Here is a 24,418-nt window from a genome sequence, read left to right as displayed (position 1 = left end):
GCTAGTTAAAAATTCTGATGGTTCTAAAACTCTGTTGGTGGCCATCTTGGCCTAGGAGCTTTTATATAAATGAGACTGGTGAAGGCAGGGGATGGGGGAAGGAGTCCTTATGGCCAGAGCAGTACAGGGGGAGGAAGAGGTTATCAAAAATGAACAATCCCTACAGAAGGAAAACACCTAATCTGAGCAGGATTTGTTTTTTAACATATGCATCTATACCGAGAAACACATTGGAAAAATAAAAATTGTGCTCTGCCCGTTTTAGGGATGGAATTTCATTACTCTGTAGATACTTACTGAAGAAGATACTAATACTTGCAACGTTAATTCCTATTTGATTATTGTAGCCACATCTTGTTCCTGAGCCGGACTGGCTACGTTTGTTTTTGTACACCACGATTCCCTCTGAACAATGAAGCAGTGCAGCATACACAGGGAGATCTACGCAGCCAGCACGTATTCCATTTTATATTGAAATGCCGAGATGGCCATTTGCACATCTTCTGGGTTCCCCCACCAGTACCACTGCACAGAAGGGGTCTGAGTTACACTTCAGAGGGACTCACACAGAAGAAGCGCAGCTTCACGCCTGAAGCAAAACATGGGTCACTACGTGCTGAAAATAATTTCCTCTTTATTCTCCAGTGATGTCATCTGTTGGGTGGAAACGCGACTGCTCACAGCAGCGCAGTATCTACCCTCAGTTTCATCAGGTCACTCCAGCAGCAAAGCCACAGGACGACCTACAGGACGGGAGCGGGTCGGGACCCAAGGTCCCATCCGCTGGCTTGGGTACAGCTTCGTTCCATGGCGCGGTGCCCCCATGGAAGGCCGGCTCCAATCCTGCCGCCCACCTGAAGCCCTGAGCTGTTAACATTTACGGCAGTTCCCATACCTGGGGAGAAGGGCTGTCCCCCACAGAACGCGCTGCCGCAGAGCCCATGCTGAACCTCCAAGCCTGGGGCGCGGCGGGATTGTCCCTCTCCCCCAGCACGCAGGCCTACTGAAACTGGGAGCTGCCACTGGACACGCAGTTAGGAAATCGGGTGGCAGATCAAACTCAGAGGGACGCTACTGTGTTTTTTTTAAGAATAAACTACAAAACTGAACCAAATGAATGAAACTCGTAGGGTGCCTTAATCTCACAAGTTTTTCCACTGACCACTTTTTTTTTTAAATAGTAGGCTATAAACTAGCCTCCACTTGAGTACAAAATACTTAATAAATGCCTCTACCTTTATCGCTGAAATACAAAACGACAAGAGAAAGGGAATGAAAAAGAGTCAAGCATTCTGAGGACGAAAAAAGTCTGCTATGAGCACCCCCAATATCCTTAAGATGTGGGAAAAGGGAATGTGATAGCATGTCCTTGGGAGCACAGACCGTATTTCTCTGGGTTTGCGGAGCATCTGGCGTTTAGAAAGACAAAGTTGTAAGCTAAGCTCCCTAATAATCTAGAATAAAGAGCTTTACAAGACCTTCAAATGCCTTGTCTGTGAAAAAATTACACGTATTATTATTTACACTGTGGTAAGCTATGATCAAAACTGTTTATCTTGGATCTGCCAATGAAGTCCTTGTGTTATTACTTGAATTGATAATAAACCCTTTGATAAACGTAAGCGGGTATCAAAACTGACCTATTTATTGCAAATAGATACCTCTATGAAGAAAAACCTAAAATATGTTTTGACAAACGTAATTTCCCTTTCCTGATATAGGAGAAATACATAGAGAGCAGGCACAATGAAAATGATTTGTAGGAGTTTTAAATCACCATCTTAAAGAGGTTATTAAATATTATTTTAAACCACAGTGGGAATTGGATTGTTCTGCTGACTTTGATTGGGTTTTTGCAGAATAATTTTGGTTAACAGAGTTGAAAGAACAAGTTTAAAGAAACTAACTTCATCCAGTTATAAAGCTTTGATTATCATAGAGCCTTTAAATTTAAGCTTCATTGAATACAATATGATAATCTTTTTTCTATCAAAAGGCAAATTAAAATATTCCGCTTATAATCCTTTTTGCCATTTCAACTGCTCATAAGATTTCTTGCACTGGCAGTCTATTTTGGTTGGAATAAGACATTTCTGCCCATACAACAAATTATTTGTAATGTGCCAAAATTTGTCACCACAGCTAATGTAAACAAAAACCTACCACCATCCATAACAGCAGAATGGATTTATTATTTAGTCATTGTTCTAGTCAATCCACGTTTCTGTGCAGGGGCTACAAGAAGTCAATAGATGGCAGTCCATCTCTTAGGAAAGAACCAGATAATGAATATAATCACCAAAACCTTCACAAAAGAGAAAGGTGGAAGGCTGTGTGGTTTTTCACATGCATTCACAGTAATTAACTAAGAATACTTTATATAATGCAAAACATTTAGACAAACTTTGCAATGGCAGTCTGTAAGCAACGTTATAAAAACGGTCTTTTATTACAAACCCGAATGCCTTGTTTTATTTGCGCTTATATGTACCTGCGCGTGTGACACTTGTGATCAATTTACCAAAATCAATTTAAATCTAGCGGTTGTATCCATGGCTAAAGCACAGAAAAAACTCACTGTAGCCTTAGTCTGTTTGCTAATAATCAGGCAGCCTCTGCAGCACAGCAACAACCACAGTACTTTTTTTTAAACTTCTATTATTTTTCTTTGAACAGTTATCCTGTTTGTACAGAAATATTTATTCTAAACTAGGAAAACTATAAACTAATTTCTACAGTGAAATACTACTATGCTGATATGAGAGTAAAAGACCTCGACTTTTTAGTTACAAGTCTCTAAATATATATATAATATACGTTATTCTAACATAGAAGTTTTGCTTCTTACGAGAAGACTATTTACTTGTGTTCTGCTTTGGGTGCAAAAGAGCATATTTAAATGGGATAATAAAAGCTGGGACTCATACATTTAAATGATTCACATAATGCAATTTCTTGAGGTATAACTTATTTTAAATATCAAGCATGTCTTTTACCACAGAAATTTTTAAATTCCAGGCTTAATCTGACTACTAACGTAACTTTGAGTCCAAGTGAGTCTTCCCATGCAAAAAATGGAGACGTACAAAGCATTTCCCACATATCAGAAATGTGGATTATTTGCAGATAATTTGCAGTTCACTGCAAAATAAAAAATTACTTATCAGTAGCTAGGGTCTGACTCAATTTCAGTTTATCTTTGCATGCCCATATCTGACCACATTTCAAAATGTCCCTAAAATGCACTAAGAATTTCCACATGGGTACTTTTAATAATACACTCGTATTCGTTACTACATTTTCTAACAAGAGCTTGTCTTGACAAATGTTGTTAGCTTTATACTAAGTAAAGTGTAAACTCTGAACACTTTCTACAAAATTCACAGAAAAAATTTTCTACCTCTGATACCTCAGTTTCTGCCCTAGTAACCACTTGGTCAGGTTTAAGCTCCCCCACACTTTTTTACAAAAATAAATCTTTTCTAAGTGTTGATTGCAACTCACTTTTTGAGGAATTTTCTGTGGCAAGCAAGACTAAAATTAAATTAAATCTTATACCTCAGTAAAAAACAGAACCCAACCTATTACTGCATCTAATATACCTATCTGATTATTACATTCCAAATATCATAAACATTTCAGAAATGATTTTTACATGCACCCTTAGGGATTATAATCAAAGACACTATTTACCTTTTTCCTTCATGCAATTTTAAAAAAGCAAACAAAAATACTCAGTGAATGCACCTTTTGCTCACAAGGGTTTTTTAAAAAGTCTATACCAATTCTGTTTAAAATAGAAGTAAGCACTCAGAAAGGGTGGAGGATTTCCAAAGCAGATCTTTGTTTTAAAATCATTATGCAGAAAACACAAGCAGGAGGCTTTAAGCACAGATTTCTCCTATTCATTGAATTTAGAAGCAAAAACAGAAAAAAGAGCATTCCACTACCATGAAGAGGTGGAGGCAACAAATTATAAAGCACATCCCATTTATTGCTCAAAAGAAAAAGCCCACACCAAGGACCCATAAAGAAAAGTAGTGGACAAACTTTTCTACTTTGTTTTGAACGCAAAGCAGTGATTAATTATCTATAACAGCTAAATACATATGAAGTTGATCTGGATAGCAATGACAGCAAAGATTCAGATGAACAGCAAAAATCCTAATCTTTAAAGATGTTTTTATGTATAATAATTTTATAAATGAATATATTAAAGATTTGTGATACCAATCCATTGAATATTGTCTTAATGAGTTAAATATTGTTCCAGGTTTCAATATTCGCCAAATTTATACGCATTTTGTTTTATTTTTATCTCTATTTTACATATGAGGAAAAACCTTAAGTAATACACTGGTACAGTTCACAAAGTTTTATTTTCTTGTTTCAGTGATTAAAGATCAACTGATGCAGGCCAAAGAAGAAGTTATAGCTATATCCTTACCAATTAGAAATTATCAGCAAAAGTTTATAAAGTGTATTTGCTCAAATTAACATCTCCACTCTAGCTGAGATTTATTTTACTCATTTAAAAAGAAAGCTTTGTCACACATAGTGATTAATTACCAGCATCTGGGATATCTGAGATGGGATTATTGCTTCTGCTATGCATCTCAACTTAAAATTTAACCCTCTTTATATGTGTAAATGTAGTCACTGAGGGAGTGCTGCAAGGCACTCATTTAATGATTACAGTATTAAAACAAAATCATAAGTTCTAAAGACGTTTAAAAAATAGTGACAGTGTTTCATTGCATTCTTCAGTTCAAAAACTCCTCAGATGTTTATTATCTTCTCGCAGAAGATGCTTGTCTATATTTTATGGTCAGCAGTTCACAGAAGAGTAAATAGGTTGGGTGTAGAAGAAAATAAAAAAGGTGTTTCTACTTACTGTTAGGTGATACTGCCTCCATATTTCTGGGCAAGCCTGGAAAATAAAAATATTGATCAGCTAGGAGCATGAAACAAGGTGCTTTACAGCCTGTTGGTTTTGGCATAACACAGTATCCACCGGTGTCGGTCACAGGAAAATAAGAAGCTTAACTGAAAGGGTCTGCATTTCAGCTTCAAAAACCTGGCTAGACAGTTTAATTGAATTTTACACTGGTTTAACACACTCCCTGCCATTGTCAGAAAGCCAGTAACAGTTTTCTCTCTCCCCTTCTTCTCTGAAGGTTAGAAGTTTGGGAGAGTAATGTGCTCTTAACTGTAATAAGTATTAACACTGCAAAACAAACAGAAATGAATTTAAATTCTACGTTTTCTGACATTTTAAATTTACATAATGTTTAGGAAATTAAATCACAAGGTACCTTCCTTTCATGTAAAAATAGAAATATTTTAGTATTTTTGTACATATCTCTATCCTAATCAAAATATAATTGTTACATATAATAACACTCAGCAGCCTAATGTCAGATGAGTTGTAAACAAGAAGCATAACAGATTGCTTTAATGTTTCTATTTTTACAATGGCTTGCTTGATTTTTTTTATTTTTTTTTTTAAACTTGACAGACTTGCACACAAACTTGTAAGTGCAGCCCCTTGTAAAAAATTTTACAGAGCAGATTTTTGAATCACAGCACTAACACAATAGACCTGAGGAATACATAAGAGACAGGAAAGAGGAAAACGTGGATCTTGTTCTTTAAGCAAAATCAGAATGTTAATGATCAATGAGACAGAGGTTACTTTCTCAAGGCTTCTTAATGTTTTTACAAAATTTACAATATTTCTATTTTCTCCTATGACCCCCAAGCCATAAACAGACACAGAAATAGTGGTACTTTGTCTGTTAGCCATTTTAGTGTTTAAGAGAGTGTGCACACGGTGACTTCGATGGAGGTCTTTTACTTTTGTTTAGAACATTTACCCTTTTATTAAAATAGCTTTTTAATCATTTGAACAATTAGCAATTTGGTTTGCCAACCTCAATTTTCAGTATTTTCAGATGAAATATTAGTTATTCTGTGGCTTCAACATAATATGCTGTAGCTCCAATTTCAAACATTAAAGCCTCATGACTACTTGCAAATGAGTACTATTAAAATTTCTTTAGATTCCGAATAAATTTTTCGCTCATGCCTAAATTCTTGCCTTCTTTTATTCTGACAGAGCATGTTAATTAAAAAAAAAAAACCACCCAACAACCAATATTAGCAACTGAATCTCTCAAAAAATAATCCAAGTTTTTGACAGTCACCCTATGGCATATACAGTATGTTTTTCCCGGATGTGATGGAAATTGTATTATTTATTATTCATTCCGTCAGTAACACAATTTTCTGGAGAAAAATCTACAATCTGTTCTGTGTAATGGTTCAACATTTCTCCTCTAACTCAAATACTGCATGTAAATATTTGAGTTTTATATTAATATTTCTATAAAGAAAATGTGTGAAGTACATCACATTTCTAACAGAGGAACAGACTACAACATTTGACAGTTTGAACACACTTGAGCTGTCTTCGAGTGCAAACAAAAGGATTTTCCTCCTTCGCTAACTTACACAGGATTCAGAGGTGCAATATATAAACACTCTTGAGCATACACAAATGTTGTATCAAAGACCTTGCCTTCTCTCTCAAAGCTGTAAAAGGCTTCAACTGTACACAAGACTTTTCCTGGTTTAGCACAGGGGTAGCAGGCAGTTATTTATACATTAGTTCTGGATAGTTTTCGATTACCACAGTGTCCCCAGACTAATATGGTTGAAAAATCGCAATCAATGAGTTGTCACATACTGGCAAAATGCCACTCTGTGATATGACCTTTACTCACACAGCAGCTATTTAATAATAATAAAAAAAATTACTTTATTTTTGAATAATGGTTTGGTTGGGTTTTTTTTTGCTCTGGACACAAAGACATCACTGATAGCGAAAATCTGTAACTTAGAGTAGGCAACTACAGTTGGCATAGCTTTTACCAAAGCACTGCAAGAGGCACAGTCCCAACCCCTCAGCAGTGCTATCACAAGGTAGGTTTTAGCATCATCATCATCTTTAAGGATGTTTTAAGGCTGTGGGAAAACTTAAGGAAGGTAGGAAGAAGGTGGTAAGGGAAAATTGGCCAAGCATATTTCTTCATTCAGATGGTGATTCAGTGTAATACTTTTCATTGTCACAATGATCACTTACGAACTTCAGAAGTTGAATACAATAGTCGAAAATGGATGCCTGGCTAAACAACAGCTTTTTATATACGATGCTTTTAACTAGGACTTCTATTACCTTGCATCAGCTCAGAGTTATTGTCTGTATCTTCTGTCATGGAATGACAAAAAATATAATTAACAATTACTACTGAATACTGGCTTCTCAAATGAAGCAAAGAGGTTTGCTATGGAAGAGAGCATAACCAAATACAACAACCACCAAACCTGTGATTTTTCGTATTTATTTAGAAGTACTTAACCATGAATGGCCCTCATTTAAAGAAAAGCCCTTGTGGTATGCAAGTACGATGGCAGTGTGATGAACTACATTAAAATAAAATTGCATTTTTTTCCTGCCCCAGTGGTCTGACCTTACTAGCATTTAGATGTACCAGCACAAAAGGTGCCTACTCCTAAAAGCAGTGCCACCGCGGTACAGCTGCAGAAAGCGCAGGCGAGGTGTGCTTCCCACACCTTTAGCTACGTCCGCGTGCCTTCTGCCACACAAGTGCTGGGCAATTCACTTTCCCAAATCTGTGCTGTTTTTATTGCGGCCCACATTTGGTTAATTTGGAAGGGTGATTATTCATATCTGAGCCTGATCCGGCTAAGGTTGCCACACCAGATGAATCAAGGATGGATACTGTGCATTTTGACCCGTATTGAATTTTGTCAGGTGCTAATTATTGTTTTACCAGAACAACGGCTTAATGCATCTGTTGTTTAATTCCCACTTCCCTATTCTCAAACGTGAACATCAAAGAAAATAAAACACTCAATCTCAAACAGCCCCTGACAGCAGACCAGGACTCGAGTGCTCAATAGACAAGGCCCTTGCCACCAGTTCTCATATTTCCACAACAATGAGCAAACACAAAAACAGCACTAAGCGGCCTTTCCTCCTTTCCGCTCCCCTTGGCCGGTCGTCTGCCTTGCGCCGAGAGGGCCCTCGACGGCAGCCCTGCTGGGAGCGCAGCGCGGGGGAGAGGATTAGCCTCGCTAACATGCGAGCATTTGCAAAAGGGAAGGAAAAACCCCGCTACTGTATTTGGCGTATGAATAACCAAAATGCACGCGCTGACAGGAGACCGGGATGGGCCTGTGGCTCCCCGGGAGAAAATGTAGCTGTGATGAGTGACAGGGCTTTCAGGAAATATGTTCACAATCACAGACAGTGAAGGCCATGACCTAGATCGTTTAAGAGCTTGTCTTGTCAAATTATCAAAAGCTTCTTCCTCTCTGAATAAAGAGTGACATAAGTGAGTGTCAGAAAGCTGCAGGCTGACAAGCCAAGCATACAATAACAGCATGCACGTCACATACTTGCCGAACACCGCCACGGCTAGCGGCAAATCTTAATGAGAGCGCGGCTGGCCCAGGAGACTTGGGTCCCTGCTGGCACAGCTACTCATCTCGCAAAAATCCTTCAGCTCCAAGTCAGTTATGGTCTGACACGACGACTACAATTACTAAACACAACTTTTTAACAGAATCCTCTGGTGCTTTGTCAAAGCAGCGGCTGCTAGGAGCTGCCCCGCCGCAAGCCACCACAATAAAACAAAAGATTTGCCAAAACACACACTTTTCATCACCTCCGCATGGGAACTGCCGCGGAAAAAACACAATGCTTCCCTTCAAAAACACTCCTGCACAAGCAGATGTCGAGACCTCTCCCCGCGCTGCCGGCGCAGACAGCTGCTGCTGCCGGCGCCAGTGCGGAGCAGGCCGAGCTGGTTAACCGCCAGGGTCGACCAGGCTCCCGGTAACATTTAGTTATGCTTACCATTAGGCGGACATTGACTCACCACAGGCGTGAAAAACAGGGGATGCCGCTGGGGAATGAGGGAAGAAGGGCAAACCCCTTGCTTCTGCCCAGGCACCCAGGGGAAGGGCTGAGGGCCTGCAGCGCTGCTGGCAGGAACGGGCCCGTTGGCCACGAGGCCACCGGTGCAGCCCCGTGGACTTCTCCCTGTGTCTCCAGCCACATCCTGGCCCGCAAAGGCAGCCATGTCCCCACAGCGAGCACTGGTATGGGTTCTGAAAACGACTCTGGGAGTCTTCTGGGAGAGAAGAGGCTAGCGGTAGTTTACACAGCCAGAAAAGGTGTCAAGGCACAAGGAGAAGATGCCAGCTGAGGTACCCAGCTGGTGCCTGGGAAGAAGCGCTGTTTACAGGGTGTTTGAGGAGTGCAGACATGCACGCGTCTTTACGCACATGGGGCCAGCAGGCACAGCATGGCTGCAGAGCGCCGGGGACCCAGGCACTGCTGGCTGCCAGCTCCCAGAGGAGCTCAGGCAGCAAACCGAGCACCCGCATGCTGTTTTTTCCTAAGTATACAAGGAGACACTGTCCTGCCTGCCACGTTTGCCTCCTCCCTGCCACATCACTCTGTTTATGAAGTTCTTTTCCCACTCTTGCAGCTGGCAGGTGAGACTGTAGACCACAAGCCTCATGACATCCACCTAACTGCCACCGAACCTGCAAAACACAGGACGTTCACAGCGTGGGGTTTTCAGCTTACATAAGCATAAGTATATATATGCACACACAGATATATATAGAGATACACATCTATATGTGCACACAATGTTGCAAGAGACTGATGTGCTCTTTTCTAGGGGGAGCAGCAGACGGTCAGAGCCAGACTTGAAACTTTTGAACAACTCTGCTACACATTCCTCTGATGATCTTCCTGAGGAAAGCACACAAGGTTGCGCTGCTTCCAACACGTCTCCATCTAAGATGACTCCATACGTTCTCAGGGCTGTCTCAGGGAAAGTGACTGTCCTAATAGATAATAAATGTATTACCCTGAAAATGTTTTAAATAACTTTGAACATTTTCAAATCAAACTAGGCAAAGTACCTTGAGCTGCCTCATGTTCACTTCTGGACAAAAGCGTGACTGTGGAGAGTCACTCTGAAACAGACTGTGCACAGGAACTTGTTCTGTATCCTTTGTGTCACAGTAAAAGCAAGTGAACTTTCTGGGAAAGACAAATTAAAACTTTTTTGGAATGTCCAAAGTGATAACAACTCAAAAACAATTAGGGAATATATCAGTCTTCTTCCCAACACTGTATTAAGATCTGCTCTACGAAGGCTGCAGTAGAATTTTCAGAGTATTTTGGAGAATGCTGGGGAACGTTGGACTCATTTAGCCCCAGGCTCGGAGCAAAACCTGTGGTCTGCCTCCAGCTCCTACGGGCAGCAGAAACATCCCAACAGGCAGACTGATACAGGACAGCTGCAGTTTTACCAACTGGGCTTGGTAAAACACTATCAGGTTTTTGATAAAATGCCCTGTGGAGGACTCATAATTCTTTACAGAAAGTAATTAGCAGAGGCACAGACGTATGAACCTGTTATTACGCTCAGTTTATGTAGCCCGAAAACAATAGTGACTACACTGCATCGGATGACCACCCACCCATGGTTTCTGTGGCCATAAGCCAATGCCTCATGGAGCTTATAAACAGGGCAAGCACAGATCCTTTCCCTGCCACTCTTCCACACTCAGCTGTTTTAAGCTCGATGACTTCGCAAGCTGGATGAAGTTTCTAAGTGTTCAATAACCTCCCATGGATTTCTCTTCCATGAACTGCTCCTGTCTCCTCTGGAACCAGAGCAGACTTTCTGCATCTACTGCATTGCTTGGTAAGGAGTCTCACAGGTCTGCTACCTACTGCACAAGGAGTCACCTCCTTCTGTCTCTTCTCAACCTAGCTCCTACTGCCTTCGTCAGATGTCCCCTAATTCTTGTACTGGAAGAAACGATGAACAATTGATCCCTAATCACTGTCTCCCGTCATGGATGATTTTGAAGCTCTTTACAGATCCTCCCCTCTGTCATCTCTCTTGCAGGCTGAAGAGTTGTAGCTGTGCTGAAGGATGCAGAAGAGAGGGACCAAAGTTGCACCTAGGTGTTCATTGCTTTCCTGGTGATTCCTAATGTTTCACCGTCTTTTTTTCACAGCTTTTGAACACTAAACTGATTTTTTTGGGGATCATATCTCGTAACTCTAAAATCCAAGTCCTGAATGGTAATGGTAAGCTCAGAGCCCATCATTCCATAGGCAAAGACAGGATTATTTTTCCCCTGCCATTTTACTTTACATTTATTGCCACTCAAGTTCATCCACCATTTTATTTCGCTCTCCTTCTGTTGCTTACAGTCCTTGGGCAGGTCTTCACAGCTGGCTCACAGCACTGACACTCTAAATAATTCAGTCTTCTCAGCAAATCTTGTCGCCCTATTGTTCACCCTTTTCCATGTCACACTAGCATATCCTACCTTTATCCTCTTATTCCATGCCTGTTTAGTTTCCTTAAAAGCTTTTGGTCAGGAACTTTGTCAAACGCCTTTTGGAAGTTGTAGACTATGTCAACTGGATCATGTTTACACACATGCTTGTCGACCTTCTCCTTTGAAGAACCCCAGAGATTTCTAAGAAGTAGGATTTCCTTTACAAAAGCAATCTTGAATCCTCCCACGTATATCATATTTATACATCCATTCCAACATGCTGCTGCTATTCCAGTTTCTGGTAATTTGCTTGGTGTACACATCAGGCTGGCAGGTCTGGTTGCCCAGCTCTCCCTGGGACCTGTTTTAAAACCTGCCATTGTATTTGCCACCCAGTTACCAATCAGACACAAAGCAAAAGGTTACACACTGCCGTCACTGATCTGCTATGTCACCTTCCAGCTCCTCTACAGCTTTTGGGTAGTCATTATCCAGTTCTGGTAATGGGTTAGTATTCATAGGTCAGTAGTAATCCCAACATCCTCTTCAATTTCAGAGAGGTTCTCCGATTATTCCCTCCACAAAGTAAGATTTCAGTGTGGGAATGTCCCCGGTTTCTCCTGCTATGAATGCTAGATGCCAAAAAAATATTTTTAGATTGTTAGCAATGGCCTTATCTTGGCTGAGCATTCCTTTCATGTCTTGAGCATCTGTTGGCCTTACAGGCTTCTTGCTCTGATGTGAAGAAAGATTTACTGTTGGTTTTGATTCCTTTGCGAAGTGCTCCTTAAACTATTTTTTAGTCTCAATTCTGCACTTTTGCATTTAATCTGCCAGAGTTTACAATCCTTTCTGTTTTCCTCATTTGCATACAGACATCAGGTTTTCAAAGGACATCTTCTTGCTTTCCATAACCTCTCTGACCCTGCCACGTAGCCTCACAACCTTCCTTTTGCACTCTGCAGTGCTGCCATGCCATCTTTCTTTCCAAGGACAGGGCAGGTGAGGCCCTGCTCTTACAGTCCAGCATTCACCGTGCAGGTGGCCTCCTGCCTGTCATGCAGAAGTGCAAGAGAACTTCCTGAAAGTTTCAAAGATAAATGTTTCTGATTTAAGGTGGACTTAAATGAGCAGAGAAAACACATGCTGTGATGTTCCTGATAATCTACACAACTTAGGTAGGATTTAAATTTTGGGATGATAGAGGACTCATGATTCTTTACAGAAAAGAAAATTACTTTATGAAAACTGGCTTCATAAAATGTGTAAAATAGAAAAGGTGGCAAGAGATGCAAAGAAAAGATACTGAAGATTACAGTTCTGTCTAACTGCTTACCAGAGAGGGGGTAGAGAAATACGCCATTCACATTCTATAAAGTAATGGTACTGTGTACACGTTAGCTATAAGCAAAAGTTCAGCTAGAAGAGGAAGACCAAATTTAAATTCCTAACATTCAAATACCAAAAGAAATAGTAAACTCCCAAAGGGGCTGCGCATCATTTGCATATCCCAAATACCATTGTCTATGGTGAGCCTGTAACAAACTCTGAGTTTTCCTCCCCTAACTCCTCACATTTGGCGTGGTACCAGGCCATCTTCAGCAGGAGCAGGATGGACACACGAACAGTCCAACGAACAGTCCCTCCCCTCACCTGGGAATGGCACTCAGAAAGCACGTGAAAGGAGGTCTCTTACGTCTGACTGCTAAGCTGCAGGGCCAAACCTCCCACTGAAACCCAATTATTCTATGATTCTGTGATATGGCAGTTGAATATAATGACAGAGGTTACGGAACATAAGCTTTACCAGGTAGAAGAGTTAATCAGATAAACTTCTGTGTTCAGTGAAAGGGAGGCGAAGGCCTTCTCAGGATTTCTCTCATTCTTTGACCAAATAGAAGAAGTAAAGGTGGGGAGGCGACATTTAGAGAGAGAATCAAATATTTCTGAAGGTCAAAAAAACCTAACATTTAGGGGAATCGAAGAGGCGTATTTGGATAACAAACATTTAAGCCACATCTTTAGATAGAAAATGAAGTAGGAATTTATGCTGATGTTATCACAGCTTGCCTTTTATCCTCACCTTTTTAAGTTGCTTTTAATTTGAGGAAAAAAAAATAGCATAAAAGATTAATTGCTATGTACAGGACTGAATGTCTGGGGCATGTAAAACCATAGTAATATCATACGAGGTTAAAAAAAGATAAAAATATGTTTAATCACACTTTAATTTTCATCTGTGTTTTGTTTTATTAGGTCATATCAAGCTCAAAGGCCTTCAAACTACTTCTGTCTTTCTCTTCAGCCCTTGCAGCATAAGCACCGCTGCTACTGAAAAGCTACAGGGAAGTTAAAGAAAGGACAGACACAGCAAGTCCTCCACCTGTATTTATGAAATATGAGGACAAATCTTCATGTTACAGTCACACCTGAACCTCCTACTACACTGAATTAAGTGACCTACTGCAAAGTCATTACCTTAATCTAGTTTATATTTTTAAAATTCAATTCAGCACTATCTATGTATGTCTATGAGAAGTACATACATTTAAAGACTATCTATCTGGGAAGGGCTTTGTACACAGACACAAAAGCATGTGAATACAAGACCTTTCCAAGTGTAGTTTTCTAGTATCACTTAATGTCATAAAGCAATAACATCATTGCAATATACTTCTGCCTGGTCGTAATCCCACAGATCTTTAATGTTAAATATAGTTATTAACCTTGAAAATTTTGCTTGTTTTGCCAATCTCTTTTATTCTTCTACCAAACTTGCCATTGCTGTAGCATTCAACACTTTCTTAAGAATGTTAAAGAATGCTTTTGTATAAAAGTCTCCTTCAGAGGTGGAATATTCTTGTCAAAAGAGTTCATCCTGCACTGAAACTTGACATCAAATTATTTATCCAGGAAGCAAAAATTTAAAAACCGGTAGTGTCTAGCTTTGAGGTACACCATAGTTAAAAGATAAACCAGAAGTTGCTGGTTTGTGAATTTGCTGAGTGTTACAAAAAAATTTCTGTTAATATATACATATGTATTTTGAAATACTGATGTAAGCTTTTACTTAGGCTGTGATGTTCGTAATAATTTTAAATGCTCCTGTTCAAAATCTTTAGATTTCTTTCAGAGCATGCAGTGGTGGTGCATGACATTACATTCCTCACATCCAGGACTCCTGGCAATTAGTACAGAACTGACCTAACCTGTGGTATGGTATCATAAAATCACAGAACGGCTTGGGTTGGAAGGGACCTCTAAAGATCATTTACTTCCAACCCCCCTGCCATGGGCAGGGACATCTTTCACCAGATCAGGTTGCTCAGAGCCCTATCCAGCCTGGCCGTGAACACTTCCAGGGATGGGGCATCCACAGCTTCTCTGAGCAACTCCCATAGCATCTCACCATCCTCACTGTAAAACATTTCTTCTTTAAATCTAAATCTACCCTCTTTTAGTTTAAAAACGTTGCCGCTTGCCCTGTCACTACAGGCCCTGGTAGAAAGCCTCTCTCCATCTTTCTTATATCTACTAACTTTCACTAGCAGCAATAACAGCTTTGAGCAGATCGTCAAGAGCAAAACAGTTTCTACTTGTTCCAAAATGCATTCAGAAGAATCGAAGAAATATTTTTAAGACAGAAGATCATGCACTGAAGAGTGTTTCCACAATGGTACTGTGTAAATGATAAAAGTTTTGAGAAAAAAACTCTCAGCCAAATGAAGGCCCAAGGCCTTACCTCCCATCTAGTCTTCAGTGCAGGGAATACAGCGTACCTGGGTGACCTTGAACATAATTCAATATCCTTACAGTAGCTGAAGATTGTTAATATTTCCACACCTGTTTTCATGCCAAAGTTACTCATTCATTTATCCAAGACAACTTTGAATGCTCAGGCAAATATAATAACAGAATGCATGTGTTTTATGGGGCCTCCATCTCCCTATAAAATAAATGGAAACCCTTCTCCCATTTTGCTGCTCAACCTGAAACAAGCAGCCAAGCATCTGGTGGGAAATAAACTGAACATCCAGTCTTTTAGCAAGATGAAAGGAGCGCTTCTGTATTCCCACTTGACAGAACCATTTGCACTGTGAATACAGACGCAAGCTTGCTAACACCTCTGAAATGTTGTTTTGTTAGGTACGGTATGGAGGTTATTATTTGCACCAAGTACTTTTTTCTCTCCGGTGCCTGTGCCATAGAGGTAGCGTAACATAATGAGAACAAGGAATTAGAGTGACTGGCAGCAGGACCAGCACGTCCACCCAAGCTGTATGAACTACGTTGGCCTAAGTAGAAAACGTTGGGTTTTGAATGACAGTAGTGAAGATGGATAACATTGGTGTGGTTCTCGTGGGATTAAGACAAAACATCAGTAGGTTCCAGACATTAAATGTTTCTATCAATATTTTTCTCTCAGTAGTAGAGTACACAATTTTGCAACTGTTCCACTACTTTACAAATTCTCTTACAGTATATATGTGATGGGCCTGTCCATAGTGATATAGAAGTAGGGAGACAATTAATTTCATCATTATCTTTCTTCTTGCATGTTCATAAATAATAGAGGACTCTACTGAAAAGCAGGCAGAAACTAAGCTAAGGCATGTGAATAGGGTTGTAGACCTGCTTCCTTATAAGCTCGTGTCAGATAAAATTTTTATTCACCTATACTTGCATAAGAAATAAAGCGTACCATTTCCATTTTGTTCGTAAAGTACATATGCAATGTAAAATACAGCACAATTCTAAATGCCTCCCAAACCCATTTAGACATTAGTTTAAACTTCTAATAATATTTTCATTGATGAATATGTGATCATAGTGAAAGAAACTACGGATCTGGAACTCTTGGACCATCAGAGTTATTCTTTACCTCTTGCTGACATGCTTGCAGCATACCACATCTCCTAATTTCAACCTCCCTACACCTTCTATTCAACAGAAATGAAGACATTTTTCACCACCCTAACTAAACTGGACAAAACTAAAGAGTGAGTGTTGACAACGCTCCAGTTTGTTTTCTTTGAACCATTCTTCATGAAAACTGTGATACTGTTAGGTAGCGACTAACTACAATATTTTCATATACTAATATGCACTACATAAAATTAAAGAAAATATGAAAAGATTGTGGTTGTTGTAAATTCAATTTTTGACAGATACAAAGCCAATAATGAATGAGTTCTTTGCCATGGGCTATACTCACGTCAGCATAATGCCCCTTCATATCACAGCGATTGCAGTGTTTATTCCAATAGGCTCTCTCAAGACATTCCCTGAAATAGTGGCCGGGCAAACAGCAGTTCAAACAGAAACGTGCTGGGCAACTGTTTTGTAGATGACCTCTTCCTGCACACAGGCAACAAGGGGGAACTTTCTGTGGAGAAATAAAAAAAGAATTATGTTAAGTGAGAACGTTTCAAAAGATTCAAGAAAAGGAAAAAAAAAGATCAAAAGAGGAAATGGAGAAGAAACCACCCCAAATAAATGTCTACTGCTTACTAGGAATTGCAGAGATGTTATGTTTCATCAAGGAATCGAAGTGAAGGAAGACTATGAATAGAGTAAAACTCAAAGTTTTAAGTCCATAGACTCCCTGTACTTTCTTGATTCGGACCTTGCATCAGAAGCACTTTTTAAATGCCTAGTGCCCATGTTATTTGCTCCGTGAATACAGCAAAAATAATCATTAAACTGGTAAGTATATTTCACTCAGAGCAGAAGTATTGGGCACTCTGCATGAACACTGATTTTTTTATTAAGTTTCTTAAAAGCTGAAAAACAGAACCGTATCACAGGAACATGATGTAGAGTATATAACACAACATATTGGACTGGTTTGTAAATATGGTCTGTGCCATAGACCACTGCACTAAGTCTGGCTGGGATGGGGTTAATTTTCTTCACAGCAGCCCTATGGGACTGTGTTTTAGATAACACACCAACATTTAGCTATTGCTTAAGGGTTCCTCCTTTTCCCAGCCTGACCCGCAGCGAGCAGGCTGGGGGTGGCCAAGAGGCTGGTGGGGCACAGAGCTGGACGGCTGACCCCAGCTGACCGAAGGGATATCCGTACCATACGGGTCATGCTCAGCAACAGAACTAGGGGTTGGAAGTTTTCCACAGCAGCTGTTGCTTGGGACTGGCCGGGCATCAGTCTGCTGTGGTGAGTGATTGCTTTTGCATCACTGGGGTTTTTCTTCACTAACTGTACTGTCTTTATCTTGACTCATGAGTTTTTCTTGCTTTTGCCCTTCCAATTCTCTCCCCCACCCCACAAGGGGTGCCTAAGTGAGTGGCTGGGTGGGGGCTTAGCTGCCAGCCGGGGTCAGCCCGCCACAGCCACTTGGCTACACGCCTTGTGACTCGCACGAATAAGCACATGGACCGACAAATATAAAATGCTGAATACTATTCTGGGGCCATAGCTATATCTCTTTAAAGCCAGTTTTCCCAGTGAGTGAGTGTATCTTCACTCCAAGGGCTTATGTTTCAGCTGGGTGGGATGTAGTTGCTCAAAGTCTCAGCATGGGTAACAGCCTCAGGGACGGAGATTTTTGCAGACTTCGTTGTGGGGACTGGTAAATCCAGACTCTCATGCAAGTACCCCCACTTTTTCACAGTACAGTGACTGATTTTTAAACCTGTAACCCCTGGACAAACTTTCTCAATATTTGGCATCTATCTGAGCTGCTTAAAGTTATTTCCAATTTCATCTTGTCTATATTTTTTAATATTATTCAAATCATGGTTCATTATATAGGTATCTGCTTTCATTCATTTACCAAGGGTGATTTTTGGATTCTTTATGTTCTTATTGAAAATACATTTGAAAAACATTTTAAATCTTAAAACTAGTTTTACAATATGAAAAAAATGTTTCTATATTGTACTCGACTCTCTTTTTGCTCAGTTTATGCTAACAGATTTTTTCCTTTATAAAAACAATAAAAACAATGACCTCCACAAAACAGACAGCTAATTTTATATAGCAAACCGATCTTGTACAAGCTATACCTCAACCTGGAGCAACCTTTCAATGAAATACTAAACCACTGAAGTAATGCTTTTAATGGCAAGCACAAAGGAGTATTAGAAACAACAGCTGCATCTACAAGTAATTGAAGTGTTGCATTTACCTTTGGAGTAGGACAGTTCTTGGACAAATGACCTGGCCTACTGCAATTTCTACAGGTAACATTTTTATCAGCTGTGTAGTACCGCATACTGGAATGCCTCACACTTGCATAGTTGGAGATCTGTGCCTGGGGAGACAAGAAGAGAAAAATGTATTTACCATTTGAGATTCTGTGGTTTATTAGAACTGGAAATTTGTAAAGGTCACTGCTGGTAGCGTTCAGTTAGAAATCTAACTTTTACAAGTACAATTTACACATCCAGGTCTGAACTGGATAATTCTGTTATAGAGAAACTTGCATGGTCTAGAAGAAAAGTATTGTCTTTTTCAAACTTCCACTTCAGGACATTATTTTTTGCTGTTTAAAATTGCAGTTATGAAGTTTTGCTTTCCCTTGATTAGTCAACACACTTCTACTCACTATGCTATTTAATGACGAACTGGAATTTTTCCCAGAATACAAATATAACTAACATTAATTGCAAATGCAAGTTACATGTTTTCTTGCACACATTAAGGGAAACTTCTTGGACAAAGTACAATGCTATAAAAGTCTAGACCAAATCTGCAATTTGCAACTGTAAAGAAAGATTTAAAAAGGAAAAAGAAGTAAAGTGAGAAGCTAGAAACGATTCTCTCTCTCCCAGTGACCTCACACATACTTTCTGCATAGGGAGACAGAATTGAAAATCCTATCTTCAACCTTTACTGCTTAGTAAACATCACAATTTTAAAAATCTCAAATAAAATTTTGGACAAGTGAATGGGAGAGGTACAAAAATACCGTTTCTCTTAAGGGAAAGAGTTTGCTAATGTCACCTGATTATGTAAGCTTTACTGAATCTTGGAAAGAGAAATCAGAAGGAGCTGGACCTTACAGCTGAAGCTCACTCTTCCTGGATGCTACGGTACCTTGCACGAGAACTCCAGGTTACAGACTAACCATACCAACTCCCAAGCCGAGTCCAACCTCTGGGAGCGCAGGATGGCTAAGCAAACACAGACGGCTTGTAGTGCTGCCTGTGGGAATGCCATTTAGCTCCCACAAACAATTACTAGTCTCCGAAGAGACTGGGAAGGAAGAGCTGAGTTCCTCCTCGCAGAGCCTGTGGAGGCACTCTGATTCCTGGCATCCTCTTCCCACTCTGCTCATGTGCCTGCCCCAACAAGTGAACCTGTTCCTACTGCACGAGAGCTCAGGCTTCACCTGCCTTTGTGAGGACACTGCTAAGGATTCCGCACAAAAACTACAGATGGATTTTTCAATCCCATTTATCTGGCTCTGCTTGTTAACAAACACAAAAATAAAGGATTATGGAACACTTTGTTGTCTGTGTTACCTCTAAGTCTTTATTACAGATGGACCAGTCCACATCCACTTCTCCTGAAAAACAGAAATAAAATTAATTACATTTAATTTATATGAATATTCTTCTATAATATATCCAACATTATGATTACTGCACTTACTGAAACTGATAATAGACTTTGAATATACCAACGCAGAGAAACTAGTTCTATCTTCAGTAAAGGAAAGCTATCAACCTGCTTGGCACCAAACCCGATTCACCTTAAAATCAGCACATGTCCAGCTATCAGGTGGACTTTATTTGACACCACCCTCTTGCCCTGCCCCCCAGGGTATAAATTCAGGCAAGTTCTTCAGAGGCAGGGGCTCCAAGGCTTCCAGTTCCAGCCATTTGAATTATCTCTGCCTGCACTCATGGGGATGCCCAGCTCAAGTCCAGAGGTTGCCAGAGTGGGAGCACATGGAACAAGGTCAATGCACAGCATAAAATACACTTTTCCTCCTTGCAAACTGGCAAAATCTGTGTCTTCAGCACTGCTTTCTGACTGCTGCATGCCAAAATGACTTTATGCATAACCACAGCAACTAAGACTGTAAGCTAAGTAACTCTATTTCAAAACAGGGTTTGGTAATGTGCAATAAATCAGGACGACACACTAAATTATCAGCTGACACACCATAACCTTCTCACACATAGCCTTTGGACTGGCAGAAGTAAAAAGAAAAAAGCAAAAGGGAAATAAAAAGCAATAAGCTAAAAGAATAGGGATGCAGTTACAGCTGTTTAAAAATTCTGCATGTCAACACTGTTTACTTCTCTCACTGTGCAAAGACAGCTGTACCACCACAGCATCTTTTTCATCATTAAGGGAGGATTCGTGTCAACAGAGGTGTTCGCCTTACCTATACTTTTACAGTAACCATTACAATTTGTGTGCAAATTAATCCTGTGTGTTTGCAGACTTTTTAATACAAAGTGTCCCATCCTGTTCTCATGATCCAAATATGAAGCATCTACGTGTGTTATTAACACAAATCACAACAACATTGAGATTTACAAACAGTAAAAAACCCAGTAAAAATGTATCCAACTGATTTTGATGGTACTGCTCATTTCCAATAAAAGGCAGATGACTAGAAATTAAAATTGTACCATCTATAATGTCATGTCTAACCCTTCATTTACTGAAACAGTCAACAATTTCAGCTGAAGTGTGTAGTGCAATATCTGGACACCACATACGTCACTCAAACATACAATGGGTGCTTTGTATGTTTGCAAATAATACCTGCTTGCTGCTGTTCTTCATCCAAAAGTTGGGGCTAATACTATCTGTTCTAATCTGAACAGCACTTTGAAATATTTCTATTTTCAACACTCACTAATGCCAACAATGCTAACGACCATCACAGAGACATTAATAATGAATTAACTGGCCTATTTGTAAAGTGATTTGAGGGATGTGTCGTGCCTAAGTAATGGTACACATAGCAACTGGCACAGCCGGAGCTCAAATACAAGTATCCAACAGACCCTTCACCCAAGCATCATTCAGGATAAGAGGCGATCACCAGAACGAGAGGTGGTACCGTGCCCGCACCCCTGGAGACCGCTTCTCCCAGAGTCTCGGCTCCCAGCAGAGACGACGGAAGGGACAGCATCGCGTCAGCTCTCTTCAGTGGAAGTGAGTCATGGGTAGGCCCAAGGGAAAATTAGGCCTTTTGGTGTCTAGCCATTAAAAGTAAAGAAATGCACTGACATATTTGAGTGCATTATTTATTACTTGGGAGCCTGTTAAGGAAATTCATTCATAAAGAAAAAGATATTTGTAATTCAAAGCTCTGCCCTGGCAATTGGTACTGTGAGTGCCGTGTCTCACAGAAATGCACATGCAGAATGGTTGACAGGCTACAGATAAAAATTACCAGCGAATTAACTCCTGTTAATCATTAGGCATGTCCTTCCTGAGGACAGACCAACTAAGTTTCTCTTCTTCACTGTCGAAATCCCCTGCTTCACAGGGGAAAACCGTGATACAATGATTAAAATATTCCTAATGCTAGAAACTAAAACTGCTCAAACCAATAAATAAATAGAAAAGCTTTAATGCTGAATGAAATATTTCAGCACAATCTCTCTTTATTAAATCCATTTGGTGACCTAACAGTTTAGTCTAATTCACAATGGAATGCATAAGGCTTTGTTTTTGCTCACAATAAATTCTTCAGACTGAAATATGTAGGAAGAGTTCTGCTTCTGCAACCAACTTGAAAGCGCTTTGGAGACACATAGAAAAATCTGCAACGATTTTTCTTGTTGACCACAGCATTTTGTCTGGCACTAAATCATGAAATAAATCACAAAGTCTGCTCGAGTTGATAAATACCTCCCCCTCCCCCGGATTTTGTTCACTTATTGGGATGAATTAGCTTGTCCAACAGGCACTTCCAGTCTCTGGGCGGCTGCGGGTTCCTCCAAGCTGGCGTTCTGGCCCCTCCACCTCCCACCAGCCGTGCGGCTTGCCCTTTGCTTGTCCTCCAGCAGCAATACCCATCGGCGTGCTGAAGACTCCTTTGTACCATGCTCTCCCTGGTCTGTAGCACCCACGATCTTTGTTTTCACTCCTTAACACTCAGAGTCACGCAGACCTGAGGAGCTCGTCCCCCGGGGACACCGGTGGCTCAGCTCGCAGCCTGGGGGCGGCCGGCGCCCCGCACCACCTCGGGGTGCCCACGGACGATGCCCTCCCACCCCTCAACCCCACCCAGCAGCCTCAGACCCCCTCCTGGGACTGAGAGGGTGACTTTGGTCAAAGCACAGACTTGAAACACGTATGCTAATTGCTGAAAGTTTCCGTATTTAGCAGGGACTGGTACAATGAAACCTGCCACCTGATGTCTTCCAAGGCCAAGCCAGCACAACGTTAAAGCATTTCATCCTTTTTTCAGACGGACGCACACGCACACACACACAGAGGGTGGACTTCTGCCTTAAGGAATGGGGCTATGAGTACTTTATTTTTACTCTTAAGAAAGCAGCAGTTTAAAAACTATTCAGATAATGTCTGCCGAGACTTTCCTCTGTTTCTGTGGAGAAGTTGCACACACATTTTATTAATACACTGTGAGAACTTACATTACTTAAAGGGTCCTGTGAGTTTTCACAGTGTATTACTAAAATCCTCCCAGAACAACTTCAACAAATTTGTGCTTTTATTCTTTCTCATCTTCATTTGTTAAAAGCAATCTCCTTTTTAAGATTACATTCACTTGAACTACTTCAACTAAAAAATACACCTGATCTTGCCATATAAACTTCTTGTATTTACATTTTGAAAAAACGGTTTTGTTGAATTGCAGAACAGGGAAGAAGAGAAGGGAAAGAAGAGGCCAGAAAAAAATGACAGACAGGATGCAAAATATACACCGTTTATATGAAAATGGAAGCTCTGTGCAAGGTTCTGCTTTTATACAGTATTACACTTCGGCTGTCCTGCGCCCCTGTACAATAGGACGAATGGTAAGCAACAGCTTTGCTTCTATTTAAAGAAAATTTTTGAAAGATCATTGAGATTCACATGTATCCCTCCACCAGCATGAAAATGTAAATTTCCGAGCAGTGCTCATGGTGAAGCCAGATTTAGGACCACTGTTCAATGTGCATTCAAGCCTTCCCTCTTTCATTCCAGAAAGGGAGAGGAGGGGAGGAGGGAGAACGACAACCAGCAGTCAAAACCTGAAATTGCCCGGAGGAACAATCCGTTTCCACAGTACAAAAAACTGACTGAGAATAAACAATAAACTGTTCAGAAGATTTCCTTATCTGCTGTGCCACTGATGATCCCAGCGGCCGAGCGGGCTACCCTAGCAAGGCAGGGCACAGATTTTGACCCCACCAAAAATCACACTTTAATTTTGCTCATCGGAGCTGGGAGAAAACAGGGTCCTGTTCTCTGTGCAAGTTCAGCCTGCCCTGCAAAGGTTTATTTCGTTACCTCATTTAACAACACAGAATAAAACTGTAGAGCCTGGACATTCAGCTTTGGAAAGAAAACACTAAATTTTCTAAAAGGGGAAGGCAAGTGGTGTCCGTCCCCCCCTCCGTTCCGTCGCCCTTTCTAACTGGAAGATACACGCAGACATGTATTTTATTTAGTTTATTTTATGATCAGTTCACTGAAACATGCTGCTTCAAGCTGTGACGGTACGATATGTGGCCTGAAGGGCAAATACGTTTCAAAGCTGGGCTTTAAAAATTGCATTTTGACTGCTAATTAATATAGCACATTACAGAATAGAGAACCCTAATTACATTCTACTGCAAGACCTCTGTGACAAGGACTGTTTCAGACATATCTCTGAACAGTATTTAGCATGTCAGGACACAGCTTCTGGCTGCTACTGGAGTAATGAATAACATTTTAAAATTATAAGCCTTAAACCCCTAAAAATGATCTAGATCTGTAAGAATTTCACATTGTGACATTTTACATGTATCTGAAAATTCCTGTTTATATTGGAACCAAAGTGATTCAAGTCTTATTGTAATGTAATTT

The 24,418-nt window shown here is 40.4% G+C and overlaps 1 protein-coding gene across 2 annotated transcripts in view; it reads right to left on the bottom strand.

Moving 5' to 3' along the window:
- Positions 1-24,418, bottom strand: part of ZCCHC7 (zinc finger CCHC-type containing 7) — a 122,650-nt gene that overhangs the window by 20,161 nt on the left and 78,071 nt on the right. For both annotated transcript variants that reach the window (XM_075527258.1, XM_075527259.1), the window contains exons 5-8: positions 19,894-19,937; positions 18,555-18,680; positions 16,622-16,792; positions 4,895-4,930 (exon numbers count right to left, since the gene is read on the bottom strand). In XM_075527258.1, coding sequence (XP_075383373.1) covers positions 4,895-4,930; positions 16,622-16,792; positions 18,555-18,680; positions 19,894-19,937 — 377 coding nt within the window. The remainder of the gene's footprint in view (positions 1-4,894; positions 4,931-16,621; positions 16,793-18,554; positions 18,681-19,893; positions 19,938-24,418) is intronic.

This window comes from Mycteria americana, chromosome Z (assembly GCF_035582795.1).
Source record: "Mycteria americana isolate JAX WOST 10 ecotype Jacksonville Zoo and Gardens chromosome Z, USCA_MyAme_1.0, whole genome shotgun sequence".
Lineage (NCBI taxonomy): Eukaryota > Metazoa > Chordata > Aves > Ciconiiformes > Ciconiidae > Mycteria > Mycteria americana.
The sequence above is the reverse complement of the archived record's forward strand: the minus strand, read 5'-3'. Positions and strand labels throughout refer to the sequence as shown.